This window comes from Mobula birostris, chromosome 31 (assembly GCF_030028105.1).
Source record: "Mobula birostris isolate sMobBir1 chromosome 31, sMobBir1.hap1, whole genome shotgun sequence".
NCBI classification, from domain to species: domain Eukaryota; kingdom Metazoa; phylum Chordata; class Chondrichthyes; order Myliobatiformes; family Myliobatidae; genus Mobula; species Mobula birostris.
Genome location: NC_092400.1, coordinates 38,477,819 through 38,496,292, shown reverse-complemented (window position 1 = coordinate 38,496,292; position 18,474 = coordinate 38,477,819). Strand labels below are relative to the sequence as shown.

Below are 18,474 nucleotides of genomic sequence, written 5' to 3'. Positions count from 1 at the left end.
ATTTCTGCCCAGTAGGAGAGGAGAAGAGAGAATGACTGGGCCTTACCTTGTAGAAAGGTCTTCAAACTACCAGACATCCCACCTCTCCCGGAAGTTCCGGGAGTCTCTCGCAAATTAATAGTGGCTCCCTAATGCCCACAAATTATATACAATGTCCCAGAAATTGATTTTTTTGAGAGCGAGCGCAAGAGCAAGAAAGCAAGTGCGAGAGAGCGAGCGTGAGTGAGAGCGACCACAAGAGAGAGAGAGAGGGAGAGCAAGAGCGAGAGAGCGAGCGTGAGTGAGAGCGACCACAAGAGAGAGAGAGCGAGAGCAAGAGCGAGAAAGCGAGCGTGAGTGAGAGCAACCACGAGTGAGAGAGTGCACGCATGCGTGTGATAGAGAACGAGAGCAAGAGCAAGAGCGAGAAAGTTCCAAAACAAATTCAGAGTGGCAGAGTGTTCCAAAAAAAAGAAAATATAAAACGTACGTCACCCCAGACTACACTAAAGTGTACCCCTGCCTAGTAGGGGTCAAAAATAATGACACTGTTGCTCGCTGCACTGTTAGCAACAGTGACTTTTCTATTGCCCATGGTGGGTTAAGATAGTAAAAGACATGTTGAGGTGAGTTTAACAGGTGTCATTTGTTCATTAGCATAGTTAACGTTATTTAAACTAGCTGGCTGGCTGCTAAGGAGCTACTCTATTGCAGGCATCCCACCTCTCCCGGCAGTTCCAGGAGTCTCCCGCAAAATGATGGTGCTACCTCCCTGAAATGAGTTTTTGCAGGGTGGGATGTCTGAAATACAAAACATTGTGGATATAGCCCAGTGCATCCCAGGTAAAGTCCTCCCCACAACTGAGCACGTTTACATGGTGCACTGTCACAACAAAGCAACATTCATCAAGGAGCCCCACCAACCAGGCCATGATATCTTCTCACTGCCTCCATCAGGAAGGAGGTACAGGAGCTTCAAGTCCCACAGCACCAGGTTCAGGAACAGTTACTGCTATCCAGGAACAACTATTGGGCCCTTGAACCAGAGAGGAAAACTTCACTCAGCTCAACACTGAACTGATTCCACAACCTCCAGACCAATTTTTAAGGACTCTATATCTAATGCGCTCAATATTTATTGCTTATTTATTTTTGTATTTGCACAGTTTTTTGTCTTTGTTTTGTGTTTTTTTCATTGATGCTATCGTGCTGTCTGCATTTCCCATGAATGTGAATGCCAGCAAGAAAATGATGTATATGTATTTTAATAATAAATCTACTTTGAACTCGTAGATGGAGTTAGAGTGGAATGTGGCCATGCAGTCCAAGTGTTTAGGGGGCTAATGTCACAGCCTTGTGGTGCATCACTATCGAGGAAAATCATGCTGGAGGATGCCTAACCTTACTGATTTGGTCTGTTCTGTTTGTCAGGAAGTCAACGATCCAATTCCAAATGGAGGCTGCAAGCCCCAGGTCAGGCAGTTGGGAGATGAATTTGTTGAAATTATACTACTGAAGAAAGAGCAGTAGCCACCAAACAATAGTCCAACATAGGTTTTGTATTGTCCAGATGCTCCAGGGATGTCTGTTGTGTTATGTTTTGTAACTTAAAAATATTAATTCAAAGGAAGACACGGAGTCTGAAATGTGAGTTTAACTTTGTGATGACCTATGTAATTCACATATTTATAAATATAACCTGCAATGAATTCTTTAAACTAATAAGAAAACAATCAAATCTATTTTAAAGATTATCCAAATATGAAATACATAACACTCCTCCCTGCTTAACTCATTAGAGAATGCATCTCAACTATAGACACAGTATACTATATAATACAACTACTGTACGACAATTACCATACAAGAAGCGTTTGATGGCTGTGGGTCTGTACTCACTGGAATTTAGAAGGATGAGGGGGGAATCTCATTGAAACCTTTCGAATGTTAAAAGCCCTAGACAGAGTAGATCTGGAAAGGATGTTTCCCATGGTGGGAGAGTCTAGGACAAGAAAACACAGCCTCAGGATAGAGGGGTGTCCATTTAAACAGAGAAATATCTTTAGCCAGAAGGTGGTGAATTTGTGGAATTTATTACCACAGGCACCTATGGAGGCCAGGTCGTTGGGCGAATTTAAGGCAGAGCTTGATAGGTTCTTGATTGGACATGGCAGCAAAGGTTACGGAGAGAAGGCTAGCGAGTGAGGGGAGAAAAGGATCAGTCATGATGAAATGGCGGAGCAGACTCGATGGGCCAAATGACCTAAATCTGCTCCTATGTCTTATGGTCTTATAATCTATACAGACATCCAAAGCATAGTAAATTTTAAATTGTCCCATTCAGACCTAAAAATTTAATTGCTGTGTGGAATTTCTTAATCTCATGGGATAATGTCTTTCTTGACAAGGGGGATCACTCTGCTTGGTAGGTGAGACGTGGCTGTGAAACAATTTCACATTCTGTGGCCTCCTCCATTATGGTTGCAGGAGTTGGCTTTGAGACTGCAGGAAGTGTCTCTGATAGTAGTAGCCACCTTTCTTTTTTTCTTCTCGCTTGTACATCTTGATCTTGGGAAGGTCCATTTAGTTCACTGGAGTATTCTCTTACTAATTTACCTGGTCCATTTCCCACCCCTCCCACCCCTTTCTCAATCTCTCTGTCTCTATCTCTGGAGATAGCTTATCTGCGGATATAGAAACATAGAAAACATAGAAAATAGGTGCAGGAGTAGGCCATTCGGCCCTTCGAGCCTGCACCGCCATTTATTATGATCATGGCTGATCATCCAACTCAGAACCCCCCCCCCAGCCTTCCCTCCATACCCCCTGATCCCCGTAGCCACAAGGGCCATATCTAACTCCCTCTTAAATATAGCCAGTGAACTGGCCTCAACTGTTTCTTGTGGCAGAGAATTCCACAGATTCACCACTCTCTGTGTGAAGAAGTTTTTCCTAATCTCGGTCCTAAAAGGCTTCCCCTTTATCCTCAAACTGTGACCCCTCGTTCTGGACTTCCCCAACATCGGGAACAATCTTCCTGCATCTAGCCTGTCCAATCCCTTTAGGATTTTATACGTTTCAATCAGATCCCCCCTCAATCTTCTAAATTCCAACGAGTACAAGCCCAGTTCATCCAGTCTTTCTTCATATGAAAGTCCTGCCATCCCAGGAATCAATCTGGTGAACCTTCTTTGTACTCCCTCTATGGCAAGGATGTCTTTCCTCAGATTAGGGGACCAAAACTGCACACAATACTCCAGGTGTGGTCTCACCAAGGCTTTGTACAACTGCTACCTGGATTATACATCTTCCCACCCTGACACTGTAAAATTGCCATCACCTTTTCTCAGTTCCTCAGTCTCTGCTGCATCTGCTCTCAGGATGAGGCTTTTCAATCCAGTACCAATGAGATCTGCAAAAAAAGGGGCTTTCCCTCCTCCACCATCAACACTGCCCTCACCCACGTTTCTTCCATTTCATGCTCATCTGCCCTCACCCCACCCTCCTGCCGCCACACCAGAGATAGGGTTCCTCTCGTCCTCCCCTACCACCTCATCAGCCTTTGCGTCCAGCACATAATTCTCCAGAACCTCCGCCATCTCCAATGGCCACCAAGCACATCTTTCCCTCCCTCACTTTCCGCTTTCAACAGGGATCACTCCCTACATGACTCCCTTGTCCACACGTTCCTCCTCACTAATCTCTCTCCTGGTAGTTAACCTTGCAAGCAGAACAAGTGCCACACCTACACCTACATCTCTTCTCTCACTACCATTCAGGACCCCAAACAGTCCTTCCTGGAGAGGTGACACCTCACCTGCGAGTCCATTGGGATCATTTAGTGTATCTGTGCTCCTGGTGTGGCCTGTTTCTCAGTGAGACCTGACATAGATTGGGCAACCACTTCGCCAAGCATTTACGCTCCGTCCGCCAGAAAAATCAGGATCTTCCTGATTTCAATTCTACTTTCCATTTCAATTCTACTTTCCATTCCCATTCCGACATGTTAGTCCATTGCCTCCTCTACTGCTGCGATGAGGCCACACTCAGCTTGGAGGAGCAACACCTCATACTCCATCTGGGTAGCCTCCAGCCACATGGCATAAACATTGATTTCTCGAACTTTTGGTAATGCCACCCCCTCACCATTCCCCATTCCTGCTTTCCCCTCTCACTTTATCTCCTTACCTGCCCATCGCCTCTCTCTGGTGCTCCTCCTCCTTCCCTTTCTTCCATGACCTTCTGTCCTCTCCTATCAGATTCTCCCTCTTCAATGTCTTTATCTTGTTCACGAATCAGCTTCCCAGCTCTTTACTTCACCCTCTCCCCCTCTCCCTGTATTACCTATCACCTGACTCCTCGTACTTCTTCCTCCCCTCCTCCCACCTTCTTACCCTGACTTCTTACTCTTACCTTGCCAGTCCTGATGAAGGATCACAGCCTGAAACGTCAACTGTTTACTGTTTTCCATAGATGCTGCCTGGCCTGCTGAGTCCCTGCAGCATTTGTTTGTGTTACTTTCTATCTCCAGCATCTGCAGATTTTCTTGTTTGTGCAAGTAATTACCTGATTAACATATCAGAAACTTTCTCAGGTATGTTACCTGCAAAAACTGTTGCAGTCAGACCAGTGCTTTCATCTCTTTCACAATTCCTCTAAGCAGCATTGTCCTTCCTTGGTCGAATGTACCTTCCAACCAGAGGCACACCTGTTTGTCCTTTGTTGAGCCATGTTTCATCGTGTTCAGCATGGAAACAGTCATGGCATCATCCACTACCTTTCTTAATTCATTTTTGGATGGCTTCATTGCAGAGGATGTGGCATGCAAATGATGGATGGATCTCCAATCAAGTTACAGTTGTCTCAGCCAATCAGATCCCCACCATGCTGGCCCTCCTTTTTTTATCACATACAGGCTCAATGTGGCTTGTCGGTTGTTGGCTTTCACTGTTACAAATGCCATTCCCATGGGAGTTGTATTTTCTCCAGTATAACTTCTTAGTTCGTTATCTACAGGCTTTAGTTCAGCGCCTTTGAAATGCCTCCCAAATTCATTCTGTGGAATGACTGAAACAGTCAAACCAGTGTCTAATTCCATTTTAATTAATTTGCTGTTCACTTGTGGTATAAGCCATATTGCTAGTTTTCACATTGTAACTCTTAAGGCTACACAGTCTTGCATCACTCTCATCATTGTCAGATTTTTCATCAACAGCATGCAGATTAGTGCCCTTTTTGAAACTGCAACTTGACTTTCTATCTTTTTCTCTTCTCTGTGCAGTCCATTTATTTGAGTCTTCCTTTTGTATGTGTTGCATTTTCTGCAAGTTTCGCCCTTAATCCTACATTGGTCTGGTGTATGTGAGCCCTTGCTACAACAGTAACATAATTCGTTCAGCCAGGATGGTTTCTGTTTGGACATTGCAATTTTTTTCACGCACACTTTCATTCCTGACTGCAAATCATTTAGGTCTCTGTCTATAGTTTCCATTGAAACAGCAATTTCAACTGTTCTTTTAAATGTGAGGCATGCTTTAATTAGGAGCCATGTTAATGCTTTTTTGTAATATTCCACAAACTAAATGATCTGTCTGTGCATTATTAAGACAATTACCAAACTGACAATGCTCAGACAATCTCTTCAATTCAGCAGCATATACTGAAATGGGCTCCTCTTCTTTTTGATTCTGCTTATGAAACCTAAAACGTTCTGCAATCAAGAATTGCTAGGTTTGAACTGTAGCAGCATAATGGCACCAGAGGTTTCTGCAGACCTAGGCAACTTCTTCCAGGTCACCTTCTTTCCTTGTGTCTCTTTTTTCCTTTCAAGGTGTCTGGGTCCTGTCGGAGTCTGTGATCTACAACTATAGCTTAAGCCATGATTCTTCATGGACAGTGGGTTCTTGCTTTTGGACTCGCCATGCTGCCTGGTGTTTTGATATCTCCAGGTACGGGTGGAAGATGCGCGCCTTTGAGGTGCGACCCAGTTCCTCGCCGATGTTGCCGACTGAATCATTGAGGGAGATTGAAACATCGAGAGAGCAGGGTGCTGTCGAAAGAAGGCCCCTGCACTCAAGCACGAGGAAATCTGCAGATACTGGAATTTCAAGCAACACACATAAAAGTTGCTGGTGAATGCAGCAGGCCAGGCAGCATCTCTAGGAAGAGGTACAGTCAACGTTTCGGGCGAGACCCTTCGCTCTGCCCACCAGAGAAAGCAGGATCTCCCAGTGGCCACACATTTCAATTCCACGTCCCATTCCCATTCTGATATGTCTATCCATGGCCTCCTCTACTGTCAAGATAAAGCCACACTCAGGTTGGAGGAACAACACCTTATATTCCGTCTGGGTAGCCTCCAACCTGATGGTATGAACATTGACTTTTCTAACTTCCGTTAATGCCCCACCTCCCCCTCGTACCCCATCCGTTATTTATTTATTACCTCCCTCTGTCCCTCTCACTATACTCCTTGCCATCCTCTGGGGTTCCCCCCTTCCCCTTGTCTTTCTCCCTAGGCCTCCCATCCCATGATCCTCTCATATCCCTTTTGCCAATCACCTGTCCAGCTCTTGGCTCCATTCCTCCCCCTCCTGTCTTCTCCTATCATTTTGGATCTCCCCCCCCCCACTTTCAAATCTCTTATTAGCTCTTCTTTCAGTTCGTCCTGACGAAGGATCTCGGCCTGAAATGTCGACTGAACCTCTTCCTAGAGATGCTGCCTGGCCTGCTGCGTTCACCAGCAACTTTTATGTGTGTTCCCTGCACTCAAGCAATCTCTCTCTCTCTCTCTCGATGGTGAGTGAGAGTCTGTTGGTCTTTGAGTAGAGGAACTCAGGACGAGAGATACAGTAGATTGTAACATCAAAACAGCGAGCTGTTGGTCTCCCCTCTCATTCTTGCAGGAGCAATATCCTTCTCTCCATCGCTAGTGAGATAGAGAGAGCCTGTCTAAGATATTGAAGTGTTGGGATGGACAGTAGTTTTTGATGAACTCTAGATCACGGTCTCTCTGGAGGCCTGCTATTGCTTGCATGGTGGGTAGTGGGGATTGATGGTTTTATTGGAGCAAATGAGGGGAGGGGAGGGAGGATCTTGGGGTTTGAACATTTTTCTCTCATTCATTCTTTGGGGTATTTTTTCTGTTTGTGGATGTCTGCGAAGAGTAAGAATTTCAGGTTGTATACTGAATACATTTTCTGATATTAAGTTGAACCATTGAACCAATACTTTCACAATATCAGCAAAGCTCATTTCAGGTGGTTTGGTTGGAGCAGTTAAACTTCAAAGCAAATTGTATACCTTTAAACCTAATGCACTCAACAAAATTGGTAATTGTTTCTCATTGGCTATTTCATTTGCTTCAAAATACTGTTCAATTTGCTCAGCCTATAAAATCCAATTATCTATTGTGTAATCAAACTTGTCAATCTTTCCAATGTAGTCAACCATTTCTGTTTTTATTTATGATTATTATCACCAGTACTCACTGTTTATGAACCGGTGATTTCTTCTGCTTTCTGCCATTTTCTTTAATGCTCGATTGTGTCTTCCCTTCCAAAGAGTACACGCTGCTCAGCTTCTTTTCTCGCCGCTCCTCACTACATCATTTTTTTAGCTCTAACATTCCACTGCGCTTCGACGGGTCAGTAGCAGTCTCGGGTTGTTTTTAAAGTACCTCATCACCACCGCTATGTTTTCTAATTTCAAAACATTAACTAATTCAAAGGAAGACAGTGTGTCTAACTTTGTGTTTACCTTAAGCAAGATGCGCATGTATCATATAGTCCTGTTGAAGGGTCTCGGCCCGAAACATCGAATGTACTTTTTTCCAGGGATGCTGCCTGACCTGCTGAGTCCCCCCAGCATTTTGTGTGTTTGCGTGTCACATGATAGTGTGATGATGAATGCAATTCATGTATTTATACATATAACCTGTAATGAATTATTTAAACAGAGAATGCTTAATCAAACAATATGCTAAAAAGATTACTCAAATATTACTGAAATATTGCATACACAATATGTTGGGTCAGGGAGATGGCATCTGCCATAGACCTGCTTTAGCAGTAGGCATACTGCAGTGCGTCAAAGTTGTATTGTAGCCCAGTTGAGGCCAGGCCACCTTTGGGGTACTTTGTGCAGTTTGCTTGATGTCCCATTACTGTATTTTGACTATGTACCCTATCTATGTCTCTCATAATTTTATTAACTTCTATCAGGTCTTCCCTTATCCTCTGCAGCAGAGAAAGCAATCCAAATCTCCTGTCCCACAGCATGGTGATGTAAACTGGATCTCGATAACCTGTGCTATGTCAGGTGGAATAATTCCTCTGTGAAGAAGTATGAACCAGAGCTGCAAGGAAAGGCAGGCAGATATCAGGTAAAGGTGTTGCATGAGGCAAATTTGAAATATAAATACTGAATTGTGTGGCACAGAATGTCATCCCAATTCCTGCTCCTGTCTGAAAGGAGTTGGTATGTTCTCCCCATGTCCTCCCACATTCCAAAATGATGTATGGGTTAGAGTTAGTGAGTTTATTTATTTAGAGAGAGAGAGAGAGAGAGAGAGCGCAAAACAGGCCCCTCCGGCCCAACCAGCTGCATTGCCCAGCAACCCACCTATTTAACACTAGCCTAATCACAAGACAATTTACAATGACTAATTAACCTACTAACTGGTATGTTTTTGGGCTGTGGGAGGTAACTGGAGCACCCAGAGGAAACTGGTGTGGTCACGGGGAGAATGTACAGATTCCTTACTGATAGCGTTGGAACAGAGCTCCAAAATCTGACACCACTAGCTGGAATAGTATTGCACGAGGCACCATGCAGCCATGGCGCCCCACGTTGTGGGCATGCTATGTTGGCACCAGAAGCACAGCGACTCTTGTGGGCTTCCCCCAGCAAATACAAACAATGACACAAATGAAGCATTTCACTGTATGTATCAATGAAGCTAATCTTTATCTCTTTTTACCTTGAAGGCAGCGTGTTACGGGCTCAATTCATCTTAAGAAATTGGAGCATAGAATTTAGGCTGACACTTCTGCCAATGTGCCTCTAAGCATCCAAGTGGACTCTGAAGGTTCAGGTAATTGCAAAGCCTGAACCATCTGCATCCATGGCCTTTTCACAAAGATGAGGGAAGCAGTATATCCTGGTCAATAGAGTTCCTCAAACTTGTGTCACTAAAGGAGATTATCTGTTCATTTCTTGTGGGAAGCTGCTGTGATTTTGTACATATAGCAGCATTTCATTAATGGCTCTGAGTCTGATAGAGTGCCTACATATTAAAATAACACTATAAATATCAACTACACACAAACACAATGAGTCCTAATGAAGGGTCTTGGCATGAAATGAACTGTTCATTCCTTTCCATAGATGCTGCCTGACCTGCTGAGTTCCTCCAGCATTTTGTGTGTGTTGCTATGAACATAAACAGCCAGCTAGTACTTCTTCCTCTTTGTTAGTTACTTCCTCTTTGTTTCCCAGCAGGTAATTCTGCCCCTTGCGTGTACTTTGCTGTTCAAAAGATTATCCCAGGACCACCTCACTGCACCAAACACATATCCCTTGATACCTTTAATGTCTAAAATCTGGATTCTGTCTTGAATATAATCAGTGGCTGAAATTTTACAACCTGTTTTGGGCAGAGAATATTAAAGATTCACTACTCTGTAGGTGAAGAAATTTCTTCTCATCTCAGTCCTGAATGACCTGCTTCTTATTTTAAGACAGTGCTCCCAGGATCTAGATATCCCATTTGGGGGAAATCTAATCACTTAAAACTATACTGCAAATATTACACCTAGTTTGCACAATGGAAGATTCCATTAATAACATAGAGTCAAGTTTCCCACAAAACATTCAAAAGACGTTTGGACGGCTACATAGACAGGTAAAGGTTGGAAGGGTCTGGGCAAGCTGGCCAGCCAGGATGAATAGGGCTCAAGGCTGTACTGTATTCGCATGCTCTATTACTGTAAGTTGCTTTAATAGTTTTAATTGCAGAGATCAGTCTCTTTTTTAACTAGACAAGTTCTGTTTTCAAATGCTCACTTCTGATAAACTTTCATGTGCAATCTTAAACAAGATCCCTTGACTTCCTAGTTGGCAGACCGCAATCTGTGTGGATTGAAAATAATATCCCCACCTCGCTGACGATCAACACTGGCACACCTCAGGGATGTGTGATTAGCCCACTGCTCTACTCTCGCTACACCCATGACTATGTGGATATGCACAGCTCAAATGTTATCATGACGATACAGAATTTCAGATGGTGACGAGGGGGTGTAAAGGAGCAAGATATACCAGCTGGTTGAGTGGTGTCGCAGCAACAACCTGGCACTCAATGTCATTAAGACCAAAGAACTAATTGTGGACTTCAGGAAGGGTAAGATGAGTGAACACACAGCAGTCCTCATGGAGGACTGAGTGGAAAGAGTGAACAGTTTCAAGCTCCTAGTGTCAATTTCTCTAAGGATCTAACCTGGACCCAACATATTGACGCAGCTACAAATAAGGCACGACAACTGCTATATTTCATTTGAGTTTGAAGAGATTTGGTATGTCGCCAAAGACACTTGCAAATTTCTACAGATGTACTGTGGACAGCATTCTGACTGGCTGTATTATCGTCTGGTATGGGGGAGGGAGCTACTGCATAGGATCGAAGTAAGTTGCAGAGAGATGTAAAATCAGTCAGCTCCATCAAGGGCATTAGCCTCTGTAGTATCCAGAACATCTTTTTAAGAGTGATCCCTCAAAAATGCGGCGTCCATCATTAAGGACCCCCTCCCACCCCGCCATCACCCAGGAAATGCCTGTTCTCATTGCTACCTTCAGGGATGAGGTACACACTCAGTTATTCTCCTGAAGGCACACACTCAGTGATTCAGGAACAGCTTCTTCCCCTCTGCCATCAGATTTCTGAATGGACATTGAACCCATGAGCATCACCTCATTACTTTTTAAATTCTGTTTTTGTTTACTTATTTAATTTAACTATATATATACACACACTGTAATTCATGAATTTTTATTTTATGTATTGCAATGTACTGCTGTCGCAAAGATAACAAATTTCACGACATATGCCGGGATATAAAACGTGAGTCTGATCCTATTTAAAACTGAAAGTCACAACAGACATAGTTCCCGGTATGAAACTTTTCAGACCGCCTGTGGTCTTAGCAACTAGCAGGGTTGATGGGAGATGTGAAACACGTGATTTACTCTGCTTAAAGGATTTTCAGTTTATAAATCTGCGGTGCGTTGATGTGAGGCCTATTTACCTTTAACTTGTGAGGAAGTGCGAATTTTGTCAGATGTTTGGAAGTGCACAGAATGATCAAAGGGCAAATCGGGGAATCTCCATGGAGACTAATTGAGTTAGGTTGGAAAAGCCTAACTGCCTTCCGTTGCACCACAGATCAACGAAGCTCTAAAACCAATGCCCTCATGTGGGAGGAGTGGCGGGGGCGTGGAAAGAGAGAGGAGAATCTCTAGTCCCAGCTACGAAAACAGGAAGTTTTCTTTTGACAGAGTCGCTCTTGGAGATCGAGCCGAACTAGGTTAAACTCTCCTGAAGATGCAGTCGGCTAGGAGAGACTACACGCCAGTCAGCGTCTCTCTTTACTGATATTCTCACTGGGTCCAGTGTTTTTACTCTTTCATTTTCCGGGGGACCTGTTGGTGACAGTAAATGGCCACCGCGATTCCAATAGAACAGAAAACTACAGCATGGTAAGTGTTAACGTGTTAGTTAGTGTGTTGGTCTGCAAAGTCATTCGTGGTTATTCGGCAGTGAATAGAAACATCTCACCGTGCAAACCAGGTAATGTAGTATTTTTGACAAATACAAACAACAAACTGGCCAGTATTTTAGTTTATTTTATGGCGTGTTCTAAGAAGTGTGCGGGAGGAAGGGGAATCCTAGGGTGCGGGTAAATGAATACCCTTCGTTGGGACGGCATTGAACATCTGGAATGAAAAGAGGCTGTAAATCAGCCTTGCAATGGCTGTGGAGTGGAGGTGCTAGAAAAAGTTGTTGGGGCAGATAAAGCAACATTTAAAAGACAGGAACATGGCAGGAAAGGTTTGGAGGCTGCAGGCAGATGGGACTAGCTAAAGGTCGACAGTAGTAAAGAGTTGGGCTGAAGGGTCTGGTTCTGTGCCGCCTTTATCTTTGACTCCATGATACATTTAGCCCCCACTGTAGAACCCAAGTTCCACAACACCAGGTTCAACCACAGTTATTACCCTTCAAACATTAGGCTCAGAACCAGTATGGAAAACTTCACTCACCTCAACACCAAGCTGTTTCCACAATCTGTGGACTCACTTTCAGGGACAAAACTCATGTTCTTAAAACTATTTACTACTTTTATTTGTTGTTTTGCATTTGCACAGTTTGTCATCATTCACACCTTGTCCATCTTTGTGTGCAGTTTTTCATTGATTCTATTATATTTCTTTGTATTTACTGTGAATGCCTGCAAGAAAATGAATCTCAGGGTGGTATTTGCAGACAAATACGTACTTTGATAATTCACGTTGAACTTTGAGAGATTTGAAAACCGGGATAAGGATGTGCAAATCAATACCTTGCTAAACTGAGAGCTAATTCTTTGCACTGGATGGACCTAGAGAAGAGTATCTGGAAAAAATCCCCTTGCCCTTCCTGATGTCTTCATGTGACCATCAATGCAAACACTGCACTTTGAAAACATCAACTTTGGTGCAAAGCTGCTACAATTTAGACCACAGCATCAGTTGTCCAAGGTTTTGCAAGCAGTAAAACATAATTGAGTGACTTGGATAGAGTGGACATAGAGTAGATATTAACAGTGGTTCAGAGTGATCTGGATAGAGTGGATGCAGTGAATGTCAACAGTGCTTAAGAGTGATGTGGATAGAGTAGACAGAGTGATTGTTAACAGTGGTTTAGAGTGATTGAGATACAGTGGATGGAGTGAATGTCAACAGTGGTTTAGAGTGATCGGGACAGAGTGGATGTAGTGAATGTCAACAGTGGTTTAGAGTGATCGGGATAGAGTGGATGGAGTGAATGTTAACAGTGGTTTAGAGTGATCGGGACAGAGTGGATGGAGTGAATGTTAACAGTGGTTTAGAGTGATCGGGATAGAGTGGATGGAGTGAATGTTAATAGTAGTTGAGAGTGGTCTGTAGTTGAGAGTGGTCTGGAGTGGTTTAGAGTGATTGAGATACAGTGGATGGAATGAATGTTAACTGTGGTTTAGAGTGATCAGGATAGAGTGAATGGAGTAAATGTTAACAATGTTAGAAGTGATCGGGACAGGGTGGATGGAGTGAATGTTAACAGTGGTTTAGAGTGATCGGGATAGAGTGGATGGAGTGAATGTTAACAATAGTTTAGAGTGATCTGGATAGAGTGGACAAAGTGGATGTTAACAAAGTGAATGTGGAAGATCTGAGGGCACGACCTAAGAATAAAACAGAGTTGGAGAAGGGGAATCTCTTTAGCTGGAGGATGGTGGATATGCGGAATTCCTTGCTTCATAGGGTTTTGGAGGCTTAGTCATTGGGTACATTTAAGGCAGGGAATGATAAGTTTTTGATTGGAAAAGGTGTTAATGGTTATGGGGAAAAGGCAGGTGAATGGAGTTAACAAATCAGCAATAATTGAATGGCAGAGCAGACTCAATGGGCTGAATGGCCTAATTCTGCTTTTTATATCTAATGGCCTTGTTTTCTTCCTTTACTCTTAAGTCTTCAGAGATCTAAAGTTCCATATGAATAGGAGGCCACTTCAATAATGTATCAGAGTTTCCTTTATTCTACATGGTGGAAACTGGTTAATTGGGTCACATTGGGACCAGTACATTTTGGCCCAATTAAGCAGCTGCCCAGTTAGTCAATGTTTCATGGAAATAGTTCGAATTGTATAAGAAAGGCAAACTGAGTAACAAATGAATTTAAATGAAATACAGAACAATTAGAACATTACCAATACTGCTACAATATTATAAAACTTAATTCCTAATTATTATCAACAGAAGAATTCATCGCTACTGTGTTCTTTTGACTGACTGTAAGTGGACAAAATCAGCGCAGACACTTAGGGTGCAGATAATATTCTATCTTCAACAATGTTTTTGACAATTGCATCCTCCAAATCTTCACTATCATTGCAACGCTCAAGATGATTGTCAATACTTTCGAATTCTTTGTAGTTCCTGACTTGCTGAAGTAGTGAGATTCTTTCATTTTCACCCCCGGCCATTCCTGGCTTGAATACTTGAACGCTTGAAACCACAGTGAGCAAAACAGTTCTGAATTGTCTTGCTTCTTATTGCTTGCCTATTTTTTGAACGCCAGCACACATAACTTAAAAATACGCTACTTAAAAATTGATCACTCTAAGCATGGTGTGGTGTCCCATGGCCACACAAGTTCATGTGACTGATGCTAATTAGAAACTGTTCGGCAAAAATCCCCTGTCCCTGTTAAGCAACATAATGTCCCAAATAGATGGAAGTAATCCTGGTTATTTTCTCAATTAGTTTCTCATTAACAGTTGTCCCAAATAAGCAGCTGGCCCAATTAATTGGTGGCCCAGTTAACCAGAGTCCTTTTTGTGACTGCTCCAGACTTCCAATATTGGATGATATCCACACAAAGTCCTCTCACTTTAGCGCCCATATCTTGTCAAACTCTACAATTCCCATTCTCTTCCTGCCTTACTAGTTCCTCGGAGTTTCCCTTTCTGACCAAACTTGTATCTTTTCTATTTTGTTGTACTGGAGTGTTATATTTTCCATGGCATCTGTGCACAGGCCTTCTCGCAGGAAGTTATGACATAAATGATAAGGTCAGGGCTGCTTCTCTGTTCCTGCTAGCTCAAAGCTCTGAAATTGATGGTGGGCTCTATTTTGTTTGTTAAGATCTGTTTCCTATTACCAAGTCTTTAATATTTTTGCCCTTCCTCTTCCTAGCCCCAGAAGTTATGAGGACTAAAACCTCCCCCACCCCTCCCCAACCCCAGAAATTATGAGGACTGAAACCTCTTTCTCCCTCCCCCACCTCTCCCTCACCCCAGAAGTTATGAGGACTGAAACTTCTTTCTCCCTCCCCCAACCCTAGAGGTTATGAGAACTGAATCAAGATTAAATGAGCTCTAGAAACAATGTAAGGTTCTGCAACTCTTTCTGCAAGTGACTGTCAGGGATAATGTAACATGCGTATCCGTTTCTTCCCTTTTCTCAATTGTGCCATGAAGAGAAGGCCAGTTTTTACTGCTAAGTACTGTTGAGAAAGCTGTGTTAATGGTGCTGAATGGCCAAGATGGAACATAGAACTCAGTGGCCTATTTATTAGTATACCAGTACACATGCAGACATGGTCATTTGTTGTTCAGACCAAACATCAAACTAGGATTGCAAAGTGACTTTGATTGTGGTGCCAGATGGGGTGGTTTGAGTATCTCAGAAATTGCTGATCTGCTGCTGTTTTCATGCACAACAGTCTCTAGAGTTTGCATAGAATGGTGAGAAAAGTTTTCAAAAAAAAAAGCATCAGTGAGTGTCAGTTCTGTGGACGAAACCATCTTGTTAATAAGAGGGCGGAGGAGAATGGCCAGACTGGTTCAAGCAGGAAGGTGACAGTGGTGTTCAGAAGAGCATCTCTGAATACACCACACGTCAATTCTTGGAAGTGGATGGGCTACAGCAGCACAAAACCACACTGTTGTATACGCAGTGGCCACTTTATTAAGTGTAGGGTTCCACTCCTGTACTCAATAACGTGACTACTGAATGCAGGACACCACAGCACAGTGCAGGCCTTTTAACCTACTCTAAGTTCAACCTAACCCTTCCCTCCTACATACAGTATCCCTCCAGTCTCCCATCATCCATGTGTCCATCTAGGAGCCCCTTAGATCTCCCTAATGTATGTGCCTCTACCACCACCCCTGGTAGAGCATCGCATGCACCACTACTTCCTGTGTAAAAAGAAACTCACTACTGACATCCACCCCCCTCCCCATTCTTCCCACCAACTACCATAAAGTGAATCCCCCTCATTAACCATTTCCTTCATGGGGGAAATAAGTCTCTAGCTATCCACTCGGTCAATGCTTCGTATCATCTTGTACATCTCTATCAAGTCGCTTCATCCTCCCCTTTTCAGGATGGGCTTTTTAAAGATCAAGTCCTGTGACTTTTGTCATTTGGCTTCATACATGATGGGTACTGGTTTGGTACTGAAGGAATGATGGAGCCTGGAACCAAATAAGGCAAGTGGGTGTGCAGGTGGGAACAGTAAGGGGAGGGACACATTGGGAGAAGTGTGTGAGTGAGGGGAAACAAACTGGGTGATGAGGGGGTGAACAGCCTGTGCTGACACTCTCTACTGATGTAGGAATTTAACAGTGCCTTGTTTCCATTAGAATGGTGATGTGAAAAGCAGGACAGCTAACAGAGGGAAACCTATTACTAATTTATATCCCAGAACTCCTCTTCAGTAATAGTGTGGGGAAAAAAAGGCTGATCACAACTGCTCATTGGAAAATTGTAATATCTGACCATCCTCCTCTTCTCCATATGATGCCTCATATAATGATAAAATTTTACATGTTAGTTCAGCATGTTGGTTTTCTGTAGTCACTGTCCTGATTCCTGATAGAGGATACTTGAGGTACTACTGAACAGAGTTGTTTCTTTGTATGTTATGTTGGTGTTCAGTGCAATGAATGTATTAGAAACTCTAAATTAACTCATCACTAACCTTCAGGAGGGCTTTTTTTCCTTGATGAAGAGAGATAAAGATTAGCTTTATTTGTCACATGTACATCGAAGCCTAGTGAATTGCATCATTTGCGTTAATGACCAACTCAGTCTGAGGATGTGCTGGGGACAGCCCGCAAGTGTCACCACACTTCTGGTGACAACATAGCTTCCCCACAACTTACTAACCCTAATCCTAAATTGTACATCTTTGGAATGCGGGAGGAATCTGAGGTACCCCGAGGAAACCCGTGAAATTATGTACAAACTCCATAAGACACCAACGGAATTGAACCCCGATCTTCCGGTTGGTGGCACTGTGAAGCATCTCACTAACTGCTACGCCACTGCCGTGAAACATTCTAGCGATTTTTCTCTCACTCAATAGTGATGAATTGTGGTTGTGAAGTTGGCTGTTTATTGGTATTTTTTCAAATCGCCATACTTTTAACTGCATGAATTGAGTCTGAAGGTGGTTTGTCTGGGGAAGGCTTCACAGCTCAGCTCAGTCAGCATCTAATGGAATCAAAATCTGGTTCATTATCAATACCGTCTGCGACGTGAAATCTGTTGTTTTGTGGCAGCAGTACAGAGCAAAGACAGAAACTTACATTATAAATGTAAAAGAAAATAATAAAAGGGAGCTGATGGAAATCGCTGGCCTGACACCCTGACCTTTTAAATCTAGCCTGGCACTTAAATCGGCTGAACAGTGAATTGTTCCTCACTCTCGGGGCCCAGGCCCCTTGATTCAATCTTTATCCGATCTTTCCAATCTGGTCTGGTGGTTAAATCAGCCAAACATCGGCTTTTTGCTCACTCTCAGGCCGAGGCCTCACCACCTTGCTTTGGTTCTGCTGCTTTGATGCTTTGATTCGCTTCCAAGTTCATTCCAGCAGCCAAATTTTGACCCTCCCCCCACCCCGGGGCCCAGGTCCCATCACCTTGATTCAGCCCTTACATCCTTACATGCCATGCTGCTGCACCTTCTGGGCTTCAGTTCACACCACAAAATGCCAGGTCGTACAGGTGGTTGAAAAGCTCAGATATGAAAGGAAAGTTATAGACTACTGATTGCAGTGAGCGTTTAGAGGAAAAAGTGTAATTAATGAAGTAATTAATGAGATGTCCTGACGAAGGGTCTCGGCCCGAAACGTCGACTGTACCTCTTCCTAGAGATGCTGCCTGGCCTGCTGCGTTCGCCAGCAACTTTGATGTATGTTGCATGTATAATTTGTGTTTGTTCTTCTTGTGAATGCTCCGTGCCTGTGATGCTGCTGCAAGTAAGTTTTTCTTTGCACCTGTGCATTTGTATACTCGTGTGTATGATGGTGAACTCAACATTGACTTTGGAACACAGGAAAGGCTGCTATTTATAGGGTTGAACAGCAGAATTTACAAATTACGAGAATTTGCCACTCAGCCTGTTAAACCTGCTTTATACTGCCATAACTGATCTAATTGCGACCTCAACTCTGCATTCTGGTCTCCCACTGTAATCCTTCATCTTCTTGCCTATCAATAATCTCTCCATCTCTAAAATTAGTCAAATATTTCCTCTTGCCCTTTGAGGAAGTGAGTTATCCTTCCCCTAACTCCATGACCATTCTGAAATCTCCTACGACCTTTCTGTAATTGTTGGATTTTTCTGTCCTTGCACTGTACCACTGCCGCAAAGCAGCAAATTATACATCATATGTCAGTGGTAATAATCTAA

General features: G+C 43.2%; 1 protein-coding gene across 1 annotated transcript in view; it reads left to right on the top strand.

Moving 5' to 3' along the window:
* Positions 1-11,186: 11,186 nt before the first annotated feature.
* Positions 11,187-18,474, top strand: part of hps4 (HPS4 biogenesis of lysosomal organelles complex 3 subunit 2) — a 77,052-nt gene continuing 69,764 nt past the window's right edge. The window contains exon 1 of the mRNA XM_072247596.1: positions 11,187-11,733. Within this exon, the coding sequence (XP_072103697.1) occupies positions 11,693-11,733 (41 nt within the window). The 5' untranslated portion in view covers positions 11,187-11,692. The remainder of the gene's footprint in view (positions 11,734-18,474) is intronic.